General features: G+C 44.3%; 1 protein-coding gene across 1 annotated transcript in view; it reads left to right on the forward strand.

Moving 5' to 3' along the window:
* spryd3 (SPRY domain containing 3) overlaps positions 1-18,982 on the forward strand; it is a 76,099-nt gene that overhangs the window by 8,715 nt on the left and 48,402 nt on the right. The window contains exons 5-6 of the mRNA XM_034087307.1: positions 116-251; positions 378-566. Coding sequence (XP_033943198.1) covers positions 116-251; positions 378-566 — 325 coding nt within the window. The remainder of the gene's footprint in view (positions 1-115; positions 252-377; positions 567-18,982) is intronic.

Genomic DNA, 18,982 nt, shown 5'->3' on the forward strand with positions numbered 1-18,982 from the left:
TACATTACAGTTATTGCTGTTTATTTATACACATAATAATGATTGAATGGTTATATATTTGCAGTAGCTAGCTTTTTTTATATTGTGAAGATTCATATATTTTTGATCTTCCTAGGTTATACAATGGAAACCCTGTCGGTCAGCAGTTTGGGCCAAAGTGTGCTCGTGGTGACCGCATCGGCTGTGGAATACACTCGGAGAACATTGAAGCAGGTTTTACAACAGTCTTTTTCACCAAAAACGGCAAAGAGGTAGGTGTTTTAAAACACGAGGACATTCTGTAATGTTCTGTTTCAAACAGGAACTGTCAGTATGTATTAGCGTCGTGTCTTTCTTTCTCTTCACCAACTGTTACCATGCATCCCTGCCCTCTGCAGGTGGGTTCAGTGGAGGTTCCCGTGTCTGCGGAGGGGCTGTTCCCCGCCGTAGGGATGCACTCCATGGGGGAGGAGGTGAAGGTTGACCTGCAGGCGGAGTGGTTCCTGGAGCTAGACGATAGTATGATGATGGTGGACAGCCATGAAGATGACTGGGGGCGGCTTTTCGATGTCAGGGTTAGCGGCACGGTAAGAAGTAGAAAAGGTCACTTTTGTTTTGTCCCTGTTAAAGCAATACATGTTGTCTGCTATCTCTTGCCTAGCCTAACTCGGCGATTGCAAGTATTACTAAGTATCATGAGTATAAGAGCATATAAGACAATGGCAGACTGTATTTTAATTCCTAATGTGAACTGGCCAAAGACTAGATAGATGCATTTCCAAATAGCAGTGCAAGTACAAATTAACATTATCCATATTGAATCTGTTTATCAATCTTTAACAAAACAGACAATATTTTCAAGATACATTTGTGGTGGAACTGTGTGTCTCGGATTAAACTATAAAATGTGAAAAATAACATTTGCAGAGCTTGAACTGAATTGTTTACCTTGTTCCGACCATTGGCCATAATATAAAGCATTTATTATACAAAACAGACGGATCTTACTCGTTGTTGGGACTATATCACGTTAAACAAAGGCAACACATTAATTATAATCTTTATAATATCAGTTCATTAAAAGTTGTATTACTTAAGCACTGTTTTAAGAAGTATTAAACAAAATGATGTAGCAGTTTATGCTAGTTAGCTTGTAGCTGATTTATGACCGGTAATTTGAGTTCCTGAACATGGCACACGATGTACGTGAAAAATGTACATTTACATTAGAAAATTACATATATTAACTGTGTTTTTTGAATGGGACAGATTCATGTGTGGCTTTTCCGTCTCTTGCACTTCTGAGTGGTTGTTGCCAGTTCCCCGTGTTTGTTTTGAGCCTTTTTACAAGATCCTTCATCTGCCTATTCTCCAGTAAATCCATCTTTGTTGACAACTGTGCTTAATGCTTTAGCAAGAAAGGCTCAGTGATATATCTTTTCAGTAACCGTGGACACGTCTTGGGATCTATCAAAGCAGTTTTCAAACTATCTGTTAGCTGCTGTTGCCTCTCACAAGGTGACTAAAAGAATGTAAAGACTTTAGCGTATATAATTAAAGTGTTGCACGGCACTGGCTGAGCTAAACACTGAACTATACATCCATATGATTCCTACGAGGCAGTCAGTCCTGGATGGTTTTATCGCACTAGGCACACTCTGAATCAGGTATTGTTCAAGAATGCAATCAGTGCCAAATGTTCAAGTTAACATTTTATATGAGGAAGGTATAACAAATTATATATATTCTTGAAGAAGTGCGTTATTGAAAATCATGTAGCAATAGGTAATAGCTTAAAAGGCAACAGTAACGCAGCGTCCACATGGCGGTGTGCGTTGAAGCTTACCGGTGGGCGTGTCTGAAACTCGACCAACAACCAATCACATGAATCTCCCGCCCCGGACACACAAGCACTCGGTTTGATTGGCTAGAGCTTGTACTGGCATATGATTTGATTGGCTGACGCTTCCGTCGAAGCTTCAAAAGTTGAACATTGCTCAACTTTTGAAGCGAGCAACACGAGCGAAGAGAAGGAACCGCAATGCAGTTCGGCAAAGCGTGACGTCACCCCATTCAAAGTGAATGGGCAGAAGCGTTGAAGCTTCAACGCACGCCGCCGCTTGGACGGGCTGTGTTACACAGCGATCAGTACTAGGGCTGCACGATTTTGGGGATTGGTGTAGATGACTGACACACAAGAAGAACAAAACAAAAAAAATGTAAAAAATCATTTAAAATCGCAATTTCGATTTAAAATCGATTAATTGTTCAACCCTAATCAGTACTGACTGATGGTGTTCGAAAAATACAATGTGAGTTTTACATTTAAATTCATACAGAGAATATTTAGCCCGGGAAAACTAAGAAATGGAACAATTATTTATTTTCACATTTAGGTTTTTATTTCTATTTGCCAAGAAACAATAGAAATGCCAACACATTGGATTGACCAGTAGCCTATTGTTACTTTATTTAAAAGACCAGAATCGTCTCTTAGCCAAAAGACTAGAAGGAAAGCCTATTGTGCATACCAGGCTTTGATAATACATGTGAACATGATCAGAAAAAAGGAAACTAATTATCGGAGAATTGTTAGATCATGGATAAAGTCCCTTACTATTAGCCTGCAGTTTATTTCAGGAACCTTTTTAAAATAGAGGAAAATATGTTTTATTTACAGAACAAGAGCACAAAGTAATTGCTATCTGCCCGGACACCGTGTAACGCCACTAGATACAAGTGCTTTAATATGAATACATCTTCAATAGACATCATTAATACAGCAGCATTCACCAATATGTACTACAGTCATTTGTACAGTAAGACGACAGAGGTTGGAATAAAGTATTCTGTTGTTTGTTTGTCATTGCTGTGGGCACCATCAAGTCAAGGGATTTTTAAAAATTCATAAGCTGTAGCTGATTAATATCTGGCCTTGTTGGTGGGATAAGAGTGTTATAGTCCCGTGTTCTCAGACTCAGACTAAACTATGCTTCAAGTCGTCGACGTGAGCTACTCCAATGGAATTCATTGTTGGCAACAACCGTGTCATCAGTGATATCACAAGTGCTGTTTTCCCACCACTTTACAGTAGTGAAACTGTAGCACCTTTGTTCTGTGTGAAGGTGTGAGCTCTCATCAACCCCCCGTCCCACCCTCACTTCTTCCAACTTCAAAACCACAAGACTACAGGTTTCTCATTGACAGAGCAGCGATGAAGGCCAGGCTGTGTGTGGTTTTTAGTGATAAACATGTCTCTCCACGCCGGTACACAATCATCTGCCACACAGCAACATGTGCCATTATCTTTTCCAAAGGCAGATGGAGGTCATTAAGCAGAGGGCTGTCGGTGAGCAGGATGATTCAGCCAGCTGTCTCGCTCTCTTGTCTTTCTGTCTTTCTGTCTGTCTCTCGTGTTTCTCTGGACCGAGGAGTGGCAATGGCACGAAACGTGTCGGAGCAGCCAAGTGCCTGGCAGCCCACCAGGTTGTAAAAATTCAATAAGTGGAGTAACGGGACTCTTAGGAATCTTTTACTCATGTGGTTAGAGGTTTTCACAGCTGGGGTGTCGGCTGCATGGTCCGCTCAGCCGTGCAGCAGTGATTTCTTTATTCTATTCTACTGTAAGCCTTTAAGATCCTTGATGTAGCCATCATTGAGAGAGTTTAAAAGTAGAATATGTCACATTTCTGCATTAAGAATGTCTAAAAAAACAACTAAACCTAAGTTATATATTTTGTGAAATATCCCAAATGCTTCCAACAACTATCAAACCTAGAGAGATACCAAATTCTAATCAAGGTCACAACCAGTTTAATTTGGTTGTGTGAAATGGTATTGGATAAAGTGTATTCCTATGAAAGTTTCTCAGTGGAACATAAAGGCAATATGGCTTCCGAGTATGAATTTATAATTTTATTTTTAGGATCTATGATTTAAATAAGGGCTATTCAAAGTTTGTACTAGCTTCAAAGTCTTCAGCGCTTCCTGCGGTCTTGGGATGTTCCCTTTTTGTGCAAACTTTAGCGTTGTGCCAGTGGTTGTTATATATTGACCTTTTTTTCCAGTTTTAAGGCACTTTTTTTTTTTTACTCTATATCAACCAGATGAAGGGTTTCAGTCATTGGATGATTTGACTATCAGAGAACCAATCTGAGCAAATGTTGGTGAAAGCGTCAGGCTGACTTTTTGTGCATCCGTTTCATGGTTTGTACTAGTTTTTATCCCCGGGTCCGGTTGGTTTGTAGAGGACAGGATCTAGGGGGATAATTTTGTTCCTTCGAAAAGAAATCCTGAACAATTAAATGATGGAATCCTATCTGAGAGAAATATGCGGCATGCTATTTCACTCCCACCTCCATCTTTTGGTGTTGTTTTGTGTTAAAGATCCCTACTAGACTACTGCAACTCCCTCCTGGCTGGTCTGCCTGCATGTGCCATCCGACCTCTGCAGCTTATCCAGAATGCAGCGGCTCGTCTGGTCTTCAACCTTCCTAAATTCTCCCACACCACACCGCTCCTCCGCTCCCTTCACTGGCTTCCAGTAACTGCTAGAATCCACTTCAAGACAATGGTACTTGCATACCATGCTGCGAATGGATCTGGCCCTTCCTACATCCAGGACATGGTTAAACTGTACACCCCAGCACGTGCACTCCGCTCTGCATCAACCAAACGGCTCGCTGCACCCGCACTGCGAGGGGGACCCAACTTCCCATCAGCAAAAACACGTGGGTTTGCTATCCTGGCTCCAAAATGGTGGAATGAGCTCCCCATTGACATCAGGACAGCAGATAGCTTACACACCTTCCGGCGCAGACTGAAAACTCATCTCTTTCGACTCCACTTCGAGCGATAGAACTACTAACAAAGCACTTATATACTAATAAAGGACTGGCTTATCTAAAGCCAGTTGAGTAGCACTTGAAATGTTTGGCTCTGAAACCTGATGTACTTTATGATTCTGTTTTCTTCAAGTTTGTATCTTCTTGGTCGAATGCACTTATTGTAAGTCGCTTTGGATAAAAGCGTCAGCTAAATGCAATGTAATGGAATGGAAGAAAATGACATATTATGCGTTTAAGTTGGTGAAAATACTGAAACTAAAATCGCTGTGAAGTTTTGACAAGTATTAAGTGCAGATGCTGAGGAAGGGTGTGGGACAGCCGCAACAGTAGCTGCTTCCTGCAATGACAGAGAACATGTCGTTTATAGAGCAACAAGAGAAAGAAAAGGAAAGTGTGGCAGAGGAAAATGAAACTAGAGGAGCAGGGGAAACAAGAGGTTTGTTTTGAAGGCTAGAAACCTTTGAGTAGGAGGATTATTATGAGGTAAGATTATGGTGAGAACATTATGTCAGGTACAAGTTGGTCTCACTTAATCTTTGTTGGTTTTGACTCTTAATTCATTTTGTTGTGCGGTTTCAACCAGACCTTTCCAAGAGCCACTTTGGATCTTTGAACACTCAACTCTGTCCTTGTTTCCTCTCTTTGCTTTTATGTTCGTCTTGTCTCCTCTATTCTTGTTCCCTCTCTTGCCTTGTGTCTTCTACCTCACCACTACCCTTGACTTCTCTTCTCTGTCCTTAACCCTTTCTTATCTCTCCTTGCCTCCTCTCACCTTTTTACTTTCTTTTTAAAAAGTATTTCCCTAACATTGACTTCTCTCCTCTCTGTTTGACCCTTATCCTCTCCTCTCTCCTGGGCTCCTGCCTCATCTCCTTATCTCCTGTCTCATTTTGACTCCTCTTTCCTTAATAATAATAATGCATTTTATTTATGGGCGCCTTTCAAAGCTCTCAAGGACACCTTACAGAGCATAATTAAAAACAAGCAACAAAGAAGAGCACACAGTAATACAAGACTTAAAAAATACTTAAAAAACAGAGACTTAACAACAACAATCAGTTTAGCAGAGATTAAGAAATGGAATACGCCAGTTTAAAAAGGTGTGTTTTCAGGCTGGATTTGAAGGTTGGGAGTGAGTCCATATTGCGGATGTCTTGTGGGAGAGAGTTCCAGAGACGGGGGGCAGAGTGGCTGAAGGCTCGTGACCCCATGGTGATCAGGCGGGCAGAAGGTACAGAGAGTTGAAAGTCAGAGGAGGATCGGAGAGTACGAGAGGGAGTGTAGATGTGAAGGAGCTCAGAGAGATATGGAGGTGCAAGAGTGTGAAGGGCCTTGAAGGTGAGGAGCAACACTTTGAAGTCTATGCGGTGCTTAACGGGGAGCCAATGGAGTTGTTGGAGAACCGGAGTGATATGATTAATGAAAGGAGTTCTGGTGATGATACGGGCGGCTGAGTTTTGGACCTGTTGGAGCTTACGTAGGGATTTCTGAGGAAGACCAGAGAGAATGGAGTTGCAATAATCGATACGGGACGTAACAAGGGCGTGGACGAGGATGGCGGTGCTGTTGGGTGTGAGTGACGGGCGGAGGCGGTTAATATTGCGGAGGTGGAAGTAGGCAGATCGAGTGATGTTGTTGATGTGAGCTTCAAATGATAAGGTGCTGTCAAGGATGACACCCAGACTCTTAACTTGGGGGGAGGGTGAGACTGTGGAATTGTCAATAGTGAGGAAGAATTTGTCAGTTTTAACCAGAGTGGACTTGGAGCCTACTAGGAGAAACTCGGTTTTATCACTGTTGAGTTTTAAGAAGTTGGATGAGAACCAGGATTTGATTTCCAGTAAGCAGTCGGAAAGGGCAGTGGGGGGGAGAGTGGAAGTGGGTTTGGTGGAAAAATAGAGCTGGGTGTCATCCGCGTAGCAGTGAAATTGGATTGCATATTTTCTGAAGATATGGCCGGGAGGTAGGAGGTAGATGATAAATAGGAGGGGGCCCAAGACAGAACCCTGAGGAACACCAGTGAAGACTGGATGGGACTGTGATTTGAAGTGTTTGAGTTGGACAAAGTGAGTACGGCCAGAGAGGAAAGATCTAAACCAGGTGTGGGATGTGCCAGTGATACCAATGGAAGATAATCTGTCAAGGAGGATTTGGTGTGAGATGGTGTCAAAGGCTGCAGTCAGGTCAAGGAGGATGAGTATGGATAAGAGCCCAGAGTCAGCTGCTACTAGGAGATCGTTTGTGATTTTAACCATGGCCGTCTCTGTACTGTGTGAGGAGCGGAAGCCAGACTGAAATTCTTCAAAAAGATTATTGTTGTTCAGATGAGTATGGACTTGGGCTGCAACTGTTTTTTCGAGTATCTTGGAGACAAATGGTAAATTAGAGATTGGGCGGAAATTATTCAAGTTGTTGGGGTCCGCACCAGGTTTCTTGAGAATAGGGGTTATTGCACCTGTTTTGAGGGATGAGGGGACGAGACCAGAGGTAAGGGAGGAGTGAATTATGTCGGTAATTAAAGCGGAGAGAGAAGGTAGACATGCTTTAACTAGGTGGGTAGGAAGGGGGTCAAGCTGGCAGGTGGATGATTTTGATTTCCGAATGAGATTTGATATTTCAGCGACAGTGGGAAATTCGAAGCTGGATAGTGGGCAGGAGAGGGGAGCATACGGAGTTGAGTGAAGTGATGTATAGCTGGAGGAGGTCAGTTGCTGGTGAATATTTTTGATTTTGGCATTGAAAAAGGTCATGAAGGTGTTACATTGAGAGGTTGAGTACAGGTGGGGTGCAAGAGAGGCCGGTGGCTGCAGAATGCTGTTGACTGTAGAGAACAGAGTTCTGGTGTTTCCTTCACCTAACCTAATTAATTTTGCATAGTATGCTGATTTAGCAGAGGAAAGAGCATCCTTATAGGCGAGTATGTGGCTGTTGTACATGTCCTTATGAACTACAAGGCCAGTTTTGGTGTACAGGCGTTCAAGACGACGACCTTTAGCTTTGAGCTGGCGTAGCTCAGGTGTATACCAGGGGGCAGAGCGGGTGAAAGAGACAGACCGGGTTTTCAGAGGTGCATGTATGTTTAAAAGGTTCTGGAGTCCGTCATTGTAATGGGAGACCAGCTCATCTGTGGTTGATAGGCAGTCTTTGCAGGGGAGGTTGTTAATTCCATTAGAAAAAGCAGACGTGTTAATATTCTTGACGTTACGGAATGAGATGGAACGTGACATATTTGCTTTGGGTAATGTTAACTTGACATTGAAGGTTACAAACTTGTGGTCAGAAATGGGCAAATCGAATGCAGAGCAGTTCAGAGGAGTTACACCAGAGCAGCAGATCAGATCAAGTATATGTCCTTTGGAGTGTGTAGGAAAGTCAATATATTGCTGTAGTCCAAAACTGTCCAGGCATGATGTAAAGTCCTTTGTGAGACTATTGTTGACATTGTCCATGTGAATATTAAAATCACCTAGCACTATTATATTAGGGGAGAGAGAAGATAGGGAAGTAAAAAAAGCAGAGACTTCATTTAAAAAGTCCTTATTGGCCTTGGGTGGACGATAGACAGTGGCAAGAATTGTTGGAATTGGCCCATTGCTTTGCAGAGCAATGGACTCAAAGAAAGTATTCACAGGAACTGTCAGTGCAGATACTTTCCACTTCTCGTTGTAAAGTATCGCGAGACCACCGCCCCTGCCAGAGGGATGGGATTTGCTGGTGTAAACAAAACCAGGTGGGATAGTTTGATTAAGCTGTGTAAAGTCATTGGGCTGTTGCCACGTCTCAGTCAGACATATAAAATCAAACTTACGATCTTCCAGTAGATCATGAAGTAGAAGTCCCTTGTTGTTGAGCGAGCGGATGTTGAATAGCCCGATGGCGAGATCATTTCTGTCAGGTTTGACGCCAGCACTAGCACACCTGGCCAGGTTTGCTAGCGAGCTGTGGTCAATAGACCGTCCGGTGGATCTTCTTGCGGGACGAGGATATGAGGAACAGAAGGATGGAATTGGTTTTGTGTCATCGAAGTTGATCCACATCGTTACCTGGATGGTGAAGCTACCAGATACAGGTCCCGGTATGATAGCAGCGGCGGCTAGGCGAGTCAGGGGAGCTAGCCAGGTAGGAAGCCGGTAAATCGGTAGTCCAAAACACACACGATTGCAAGTTAAAACAAGGGATCAAGTCACTGATATTGTCGGGAGGGTAGGCTGCTGTTCTAATTGCTGAGAAAACAGTAAAAATAGTGACAAAGAACCGAGATAATTGGAGTAATACTCCGTAGTTGAGCAGCGGCAGCCAGTCGTGCCAGTGTTCACTCCCATAACCTAGAATAGAAATAAAATAGACCTTACCTTGATTACTCTCCTCTTTTTTGTCTCCTCTCCTCACATGACTTCTCTACTCTTTTCTTGACTGTCCATGAGTCCTCTCTTTTGACTTTGACAACTCTCCTACATCCCAGACTCCTCTCTTCACGTATACTTATCTCCTCCTTTACTCTCCTATCACCTTTATTTCCTCTCCTCACCACCTTCCTTGACTCCTTTCCTCTCTCCTTTAGTCCTTTAGTCATCTCCACTTTCTTGGACTCCTCTCACCTTGACTTTTCTCCCCTTAATTACTCTCCTATATCCCTGACTCCTCTCACCACCTATACTTCACTCCTCCTTAAATCTCCAATCACCGTGACTCATCTCCTATCACCTTAAGTCCTCTGCTCACCTCTCTTCTCACCACTTTCCTTGATTCATCTCCTGGGCTGCAGTCGAATTGTCAGTTTCTCTTAGGAACCTTCCTAACCGAGTGAAATGACCCGGAAGTCCCTCAGTGGCAGCCATGATAAGAGCCGTTCGAATTCTCTAGATCAGTGGTTCTCAAATGGGGGTACGCGGACCCCTAGGGGTACGTTGGAGTACTGCAGGGGGTAAGTGAAATTTATTTTCTGTTAATGAAAAAAATACGTAATTAATGCATTTAAACAAACTACTAATAGTAGATGAACTACTTTCTTCAAAGGTTTACAGAAACTCTGGATAATAAAATGGGAAAAATAAACGGGGTGCTCTCTTTCCTCTCCCTCTCCTGACAGCCCGTCAGTCTCGTGCAGCTCGCTGAACCTGTAATAAGTGACCCGACAGTGTATACTAGTTTAGCTAGTTCCAGAGTTGATAAACTAGCTAAGTGACTTAGGTCTAACTCTTAGTGTATTTTGCTCCATTCAACGGTCCGTCACAGCAGCGGAGCTGTGATCCGGAAGAGCTGCGTGTTCTCCGTCAGCAGCAGCTGATCTGATCTCTCTCTCTCTCTCTCTCTCTCTCTCTCTCTCTCTCTCTCTCTCTCGCGTCCAGTTATACTTCACTCGCGTTTATGTCCAAATCTATCAGATCTAGTTAGTTCTAGTTAATGATATGACTGCCTGCTTATCAAAGGACCTAAACAATAAGCGTTGCTTGGCAACGGCTTGTGGCTGCAAAGTATAGCATTATGCATATGTTTATATGAGGAGTCAAAATCCCATGCTCATAAAATGCTCATATATATTTTTCTCTTCATTCCCATAGCCCCAAAATAAATAAATAAATAGACCAATTTTAGGAAAAGTAAGGAAGTTTGAGCAGTGTGGGTTTTATATTAACAGAGTTACACATATTTCAAAACGTGAAGTGTAATAACTGCAGTTTGCCTCCCTGTCAGAATGACAAAGATCCTCAGTGAAGCACAAGCCCATGTTTCTCACTAAATTGTAAGTACATCTTATTAAAAAGATCAGTTCAAAGCAACTAATGTCCTCTGTGTTATTGCATGATGTTAAAATGGGTTTGCCATGAATTTAGTGATGGATTGTAAACATTTGAAATGTAGCATTTAAGTGTTTCTCAGTTACAATGTTGTTGTTTTAATAAATCAGACACTGATGGTGCAAGGCTGTACTGTGCCTCTTTATATAGACATTTTTTCACAATTGTTTTTGCGCTAATCAGGGGGTACTTGGCTGAATTTCTTTTTCAAAGGGGGTACATTATTGAAAAAAGTTTGAGAACGACTGGTCTAGATGATAGGAAAGGAGCTTTGAAACTTCCTTTAAACCTCCTTTAGCTTAGGAAACATTGGACCTGGAAAGGAGAAAGTGCTGCCCCACAATGCCTTGCAGCCGCAGCATTCGCTGTCACACAACATTCGTCCGTTCACGGAAACAACCGATTATGACCGAGAAATTATATCATGAAAGTTAAGGTGCTTATTAAGCATTTTAAAACGGTAACTTGTTTTGAACGTTCATCAGTATTATAATCAAAAGGAGAAATATGAACGTTACTTTTTACTGAAATGATCAAATAAAGTCAACATTTCAGTGTTTACTGAGCTGTGTGGAGTTTGTTCAGCTTTTAAAATGTTTGAATGGTGATATACACAGTGATAGATGTTAAGGACTAATGTTTATAATAAATACGTATTTATTTTTAAGATATTTTCATACAATCATAGGTATTGGGATTCATGTGGATTAATACGTGTGGACCGGAGGGAGAGGGTGACGAGCATACGTTTCACTTTCCTTTTTTATTTAAATTCCAACTTTGGTCATGAAGAATATTTGTTTCTCTGTTGTTCATAAAGCATAAAACAAAACCATAAGAGCGCGTCGGTGCAACGTATCTAGATGCGTCCGCCGTTCTTATTAAACATGTAGTCCGCTCAATCCGCTGTATAGAAAACTGTATTTTCCCAACAGTAAACGCACATTCATGACGTCCGCTGGCGCATCATAAACACGTTGGATAGTGAAAGTGCAGTCGGATTCTCAAAGCACCGCAGTGTCTTCTCCTAAGTCCTTTTGAATTCTCCTATCCACTATTCCTTAACCCCGTGACGTTTCACACAGAGGTCAAGGAATAGACGATAGGGGCTGATTTTTGGACTATTCGACTGCAGCCCTGCTCTCAATGTCTCACCTCTCCTCTGTCCTTGCCTCACTTCTCCTCTCCTGATCCAAGCAGAGCTCCTATGGATTTCAGTACAAATTGTAACTGTACTGTCTATCTCCCGACAGTATGGGTGGAATCAAGATGGACGGAAACAACTCCTAGTTTTGATTATTTAATCAAATCCAAATAGGTTGTTAACCTTTGAATAAAAAAGGACAACAACAATACACCAATTAGGATCACACATATCCCATACACATTAAATCACATTCAATATAATAATCACACTTACTAGTGGCCTCTCCTGATTCCTCAATCTCAATGACGTTAATGTATGTATCCCCTCTATTTATACATATCAATAAACCCCGCGAATCTCCATCCAGATTTAAAGTCACACTCACATAAAATGAACCCCATTAATTTAACCCTCATACACCCAACACAAAACCATGAATTTACAGCACACCTCCCACTTGGCCCTCCTGGTCGGATGACCCAAGGAGGCCACCAACCTAAATAACCTTGCTCTGGTGGTGGTGTCTGAAGAGGTTCCTTCTTCTTAGTTCTCCACTTCGGAATCTTCAACAACCCCGAAGCCAGGTTCCTCCGCAGAGGCACAGGTTTTACTTTTCTGTTGTCCAGGACTCTTGCCTCCCACTTTGCTTGACCCGCCGCTCGGCCTCTTCTAGTCAGCCATTTCTCTGCAGCTCGCCTGACCCATGCGACCACTCCACATAGCCTAGCCAGACTGCTGAACCTCTCTAGTTCACAGGTTCAGAACAGCAATGCTCCGAAACTTCCCTTCCGGTCTTCTCTCTGTCAAGACTGAAGCTTCTTCCCTTTCGGAGGTTTCTGGGGATCCGCCAACCTTAACTAGGGACTCCTCAGCCTCTGCGTCCTTTCCACTGGTGTCGTCATGGATAGGGGGTTTTGTTGACCGAGAATGCCTTTCTTTGACGCTTGCCCCACACTCTCTCTGGCACCGGTTGCCACCTCCGCGGCCGACTTCATGGGCCATTCTTCTAGCTGCCTCACCAGGAACTCAGGTCCCCTCTGCCACTCTGAGCCCTCTCCCTGGTCTTCAGGAGTTGCTCCTCTTGTTACGATGTAAGTCTTTAATCGAGCTGCAAAGACCGCACCGCACATCTCAGCTTTGACTACGTCTCCCTTTTGGTCGAGAGGTGTTAGCTTTGCCTTTGACTCCACCAACCTGACCCCTGGCTCTGCTACTGCTCCAGCTTGGACCTGCTCCGCAGTCTTCTGCCTCCCACTTTGGCCTGACCTGACCCATGGTTTGAGGGAGGAGCCTCCGGTGCTCAGGATCTCTTCTACCCCCTCTGTGATTTCCTCCAGTCTCTTTGGGTCATTGTGGGACGTTAAGATATCGTCCACATAACTGTCCTCCTCCAGGACCCTGTGATCTTCCACCATGTGTGCGAAACTGGGCTGCTTCTCTGTTTTCAGGAAGGTGGCCTCCACTCCTCTTCTGTTGTTTGGAAGTGAGGCTGGGTCCTCAGTCCATGGGTAAGATGCGTCCCAGTGCGGAGTCAGGCAGTATTCATCTTTGGCCATGTAGGACAGCCCCTCTTTAATCACGTCCAGCTCCCTTTCTTCTGCCAGGGTCATTTTCTTTCCTCCTGGCTGGCATGTGACGCAGCGACACCCACCACACATGGGTTCACAGGCTGCACCGATGCTGTCCCACTTCCACCACTCGAGAACTTCTCTCCTCGTTGCAGTTGTATCCCTGGTCTCCACCTTTACTTCCTGAGTCAGACTCTTAGTCTCTTCTTCCCTCAGGATCTCAGGACTCTCGACTACTTCTCTGTACTCCACAGCAGCTGTCCTTGAGCGAGCGAAGTGCGTCTCGGACTGGTGCATAGTCACTTTTATATTCTCAAACGGACTGGGATGTGCTCCGCCCACGGTTTTACCCAGTGGGCCCTCCCTTAAGACGAGGTCTCCAACTATCCTCAGTCTTTGTGGAGCAAGTCTCCCCTCTCTGTGACTGATGAGAAGTTCAACATGGTCTGGTCTCTTCAGTTCGTCCATTGCAACCTCTGGAAAGAACCTCTTTAGCTGTTCAGGTCTGACGCTCCGATGCACTTTAGCAATCTCCTCTAGGCCATAACAAACCAGCTTGTGAGCCCTCACAGTACCTTTGGGGGTCTTGACTCTTACTCGCAGGAGGTACCTCTTCATCTTGACTGTCACGGTCATCCCTCCAACTCCATGCACGACCAGAGTGACTTCTTCTCTGCTCAGACCGAGCCTGTCAGCCGCTACGTGAGTGATGTAGTTGGTGTCTGATGCGAGGTCAATCAGAGCTCCGATCTTCTGCCCAGCGTTGGCAGTGACTTCCAACAGCATCATGATGACAGGGTGCTCGGTCAGTCCATTATTTTCCAGAAGTCCACCTTCATCCTTCCTAGTGCTCCTTGTCACTGAAGTCTTGTTGCTGTTACTGAAAGCTTTCTTGATCTCTGCCGCCGCCTCTGGGGAACATTTGGACAAGGCCAGCTTTTGTTCTTCTGTTAGCTCTCTTACCCTCTCGCTGCCTTTTCCAAGTTTCCCCTTTGGAAGCTGTTCCCATTTTGGACAGAGGAGGTAGTGGTGGTCCGAGGAGCTCCTCTCTTGGCAGTCTTCCCTGTTGCAGAGGAACCTGTCTGTGCACTCTTCTACCCCATCGTGACATCCAAGACAAACGCGGCATGCTCCTACCTTCTCCACAGCAGTCTTTCTCTCAGCCAAGCCAAACCCCTTGAACTTCTTGCAGAAGAATAACTTGTTATTATGCTTATCCTCTCCACACACGACGCACTCACCTTCTGGAGTGTCCCTTCTGGTGGCTTTTGTGTAGGCATACTTCCTCTCGAACCTATTTTGCTGTTTGTCCATTTTCTCAGTTGTCTCCATTATTTTTCAGTTGTTCCAAGATCTCTAGAATTTCTTCTTGCTCCTTCAGGAACTTCAGAAGCGTATTGAAATGGTTGACTGGGGTGACACCGTTTTCGGGCTTAGCCCTGAAGATGACCCACTCTCGCTTCACCTGGTCGGGCAGCTTGCTTTCTATATACCTAATCATCAGCAGGTGGTTGATGGCTCCAGGGTTCTCGAGGTCTGTGAGGTCTGCCAAAGCCTTTTCCACAGCTTGGATGAGGTCTATCACCTTCCTCGGCTGATCTCCTTTCACAGCTGGTATCTTCTCCAGTTCTGCGACGATCTGCAGTGTAATCGTGCTCCTGTTTCCATACCGGTTCTCCAATACTCTGAACATGTCTTCGACTGTACTGTAACTGGCCAACTTGACATCAGTTTTTACCTTTTCTTCCATGCTGTCCAGAAGCTGGAACTTCTTGACTTCAGGCGACCCGGATGGTTCTCCCTGCTTCTGCAAAGATTCCCAGTCCTTTTTCCAGCTGTGAAACTCCCTCATACTGCCACTGAACTTGGGAAGGCTTACCGGCTTGAGTCGTATCTTTGATATCGCTCCCATCGGGTTGTATCTGGGTTCCGTGCCTGCCTCTTCCACTGCTTTATGCTGCGCTTTCATGAGGTCAAACCGTGCTTCTTCTGCTGCAATCTGAGCCTCGGCCAATTTAGAGCGTTGGGCCTGGTCTTGCCTTAGCTGAACCAGGGCGAACTGAGCGCGCTCATCCTCTGCTGCAATGCGTGCTTCCTCTGCAGCAATTTGAATCTCGGCGAGCTTCGCACGTTGGATCTCGGCTAACTTGGTGCGCTCATCCTCTGCTGCGGTGCGTGCTAACTCTGCTGCGCCGCGTGCCAACTCTGCTGCGCCGCGTGCCAACTCTGCTGCGCCGCGTGCTTTGTTGAACTCAGCTTCCTTTTGACGCTTGAGTGCGTTTTTCCTTGTCTCCAGCTGGCGCACTATCTCTTCCACATCTTTTTGGTCGGTCACAGGAGCCCATTCCCTCCAGGTGCTGTGCACTTCCTTTAATTCTTTAATCAGTATTTCTAAATGTTTAAGTTGCTTTTCGTAATTCTCATAGCTCACCAGGTCAATTTGTGTCGCTTCTGCGTCCTCATAGACCTTTTCAGCTTCCCCGATGGCAAACATCACTTTCTTTTCTCCATGCCTAGACCAAAGGTTTGCTTTAATCACTTCACTGACCTCTTCAAGCCTTTGGCTGGTCTCTCCATCAGTCTTTTCCACGTCTGCCCTCAGCTCTTCTGGTACTTGGTCCTCGTCGCTATCAGCGTTCAGAATTAATTGCATCAGGTATTCACTGTTGGCCTCTGTGACTTTGGTGGCGGCCTTGTGGACTTCACTATATTCTTTCATCAACTCCTCCTCTAACATAGTGTTCACCGTCTTTGTTACTGAGTTCACCTTACGAACTAGAGCCACCTTCGCCCTCGTCGGCAGGTCTTTCAGATGTTTCACTGTTTCCTCCCCCTTAATCATCTCTCTGAATTTAAGGTTGAGTTGCGCTCAATCTGTTTTGTCCTGGCTAGCTAGTTGGATCGCTAGCTGGTTAGCTCCGTTTTCTAGCCAACAGCTTGGTGCCTTTGGCTTAGCTAGCTTCTCCTTTACTCCCTGGGTAGCTTTGTTTGCTAACCAATAACGTGGTGTCTTTGACTTTGATAGCTAGCTTGGGTTCCTATGCTAGCACTCTTCAGTCTGCTAGCTAGTTATTGTCTTCTTGCTAGTTAGCTTTATTTTGTGGAAACCTTCAGTCTGCTGGATAGCTACTGCTTCGTTTTCGCTATGCTAACACTAGCTTCTTTGGCTAGATAGCGCCGAAATATTGTCTGTGTTACTCACGTGATCAGACCACGTTAGCTCCGCTAGCTTTGCTAGCCTCGCTAGCCTCGGGCCTTCCCTTTCCGCCGACCGTTGCGACCACGGGGTTTCCTTATCGTCCGGTTGTCAGCTCGACTCGCGGACCGGCGCTCCTCGGTGCTTCGCGAGTTCCGGTAGCTTCGTTAGTTACGCTCCGCTAGCTTCGACGGTCCTTGCTAGCTTTGCTAGCCTCGGGCCTTCACTTCCCGCCGCTCGTTGCGACCACGGGCTTTCCTGCTCGTTATGTCGTGAGCTCCGGTAGCTTCGTTAGCTCCTCTAGCTTCGACGGTCCTTGCTAGCTTTGCTAGCCTCGGGCCTTCACTTCCCGCCGCTCGTTGCGACCACGGGCTTTCCTGCTCATTCGGTCGTGAGCTCCGGTAGCTTCGTTCGCTCCTCTAGCTGTGTCTCGCCATCGGTTGAAAACTTTATCCCTCCCGATGCGTTAGTTAACAACTGTACTGTCTATCTCCCGACAGTATGGGTGGAATCAAGATGGACGGAAACAACTCCTAGTTTTGATTATTTAATCAAATCCAAATAGGTTGTTAACCTTTGAAGAAAATAGGACAACAACAATACACCAATTAGGATCACACATATCCCATACACATTAAATCACATTCAATATAATAATCACACTTACTAGTGGCCTCTCCTGATTCCTCAATCTCAATGACGTTAATGTATGTATCCCCTCTATGTATACATATCAATAAACCCCGCGAATCTCCATCCAGATTTAAAGTCACACACATAAAATGAACCCCATTAATTTAACCCTCATACACCCAACACAAAACCATGAATTTACAGCACAGTAACTGCCAGCTATAATATTTGGCGGGCATGGAAATAGTTTCCCTCCTTCCTCACATGTAACAGATATTTCGAGTCTTCGTGGTTTCCGACGATTTACGGATCTATCGCCCGGTTGCCACGGATAATTTCCACCTCGCTCTGGCTGCTCGCGGTTGCTTCACCTAACATCACCTCGCTAACGTTTGATCAAAACAGGGTAGTCGTTTACACACGTTTCTATGTACGCCGGATAATGACTGCTCCGGTTGGGAGCTGTCCTCACTGATTGTTAAAGGGAAGGGGGGGGTGCAGAGAAGATGGCTGCAAGATAAATGACTTTTCCGACTGGTATGCGATGATGAGGCCTTCTAAGAAATGCAAAAGCCGCAGAATGCACAGTGCACAATGGTAAACGTAGCAACTTGTCTGCAGCCTTTGATTTTGAGAACTGCTTACGTGGGGTGGCTGGCTGGTGGGGCGGGGGGGGCTCTCCTGTTTAGATAGGTGGATATCTGATCCTACATTTCTTCCCTCTATCATCACACCTACCAAGCCAAATATTCCCCTCTCTTGCCTCCATTATACTCAGGTATTTATCTGTTTTATAACGCCCGCTTTCTATTTTCTGCCATGTAATACTGCATTTGTTTCATTTATCTTGGTTATCCTTGAAACCACTAAATGTAAGTATATTTGGAAACATTTTTCCTTTTTGTTTTCACTTTGGCCTCCTTCATTCTTTTATTTTGGTCATCCTTTATCAAGTTAAACTCTTTGTTCCTTTTCAGCTTTTTAATCACTCATCTGAAGGCCATTTGTTCAGGCTAATGAATACTCTTCCCTCAAGGTAATACTTGGGTGGAAAACTGAAGTAAATGGAGTGAATTTTTATTTGATTGCTGTGCCATTGTTGGCTCAGTGTTGCCCGTAAAGATTTTTACTGGCTGCTTGATATTTGATAAAAGCAGGTTTTCCATTATGCAAAAATGTAAAACCTAATAGCCTCAATGTATTAACTCTTCTAAATAGGAAAACCACTGACTAAGGTTATCTCTCTGCAATGCTGACATTCAGGGTGAATTTGGGCTCTTTTTAGTTATTGAATACCAATGTCTTTTTTACATTTAAAACTTCTCTTGTTTTCGAATAGGCTCTAAATGTCTGTCATATTTCTGATGCCTTAAAATTGACGGCAGTTGAATTGATGGAAAAATATAATTTACAACTCATGTCAGTCTTCTTTATGGTTTCATGTATAGACACTTTACCTCTTCCTAGCAACAATGGTTCTTCTGCCTTTATCAGCCTTCACAATGACACAATGAAAGTGAAAGTCGTGGCTTTTATAACAGCTTTATTACACATGGAGATGTAAAACAGTCACTAGGATAGAGGACTCTGTTGTATTGACGCTGATGTGACACCATATTGTCTCCATTTTCGTAATGGAGCGTGCCGTTCAAAGGAAATAAGGTGTGATTTAATAGAATTTAACATTACAAGGTGTATGCAAACAGGTGTGTTTTAGGGGTTGGAATGAGTGATGATCTGTCACATCTTATAAAAAATAACCACAAACACTGAGATTTGATCTGTTGGCTTTAGTTTTCAAGGCTATTGTGCAA

Source organism: Pseudochaenichthys georgianus, chromosome 7 (genome assembly GCF_902827115.2).
Source record: "Pseudochaenichthys georgianus chromosome 7, fPseGeo1.2, whole genome shotgun sequence".
Taxonomy (NCBI): Eukaryota; Metazoa; Chordata; class Actinopteri; order Perciformes; family Channichthyidae; genus Pseudochaenichthys; species Pseudochaenichthys georgianus.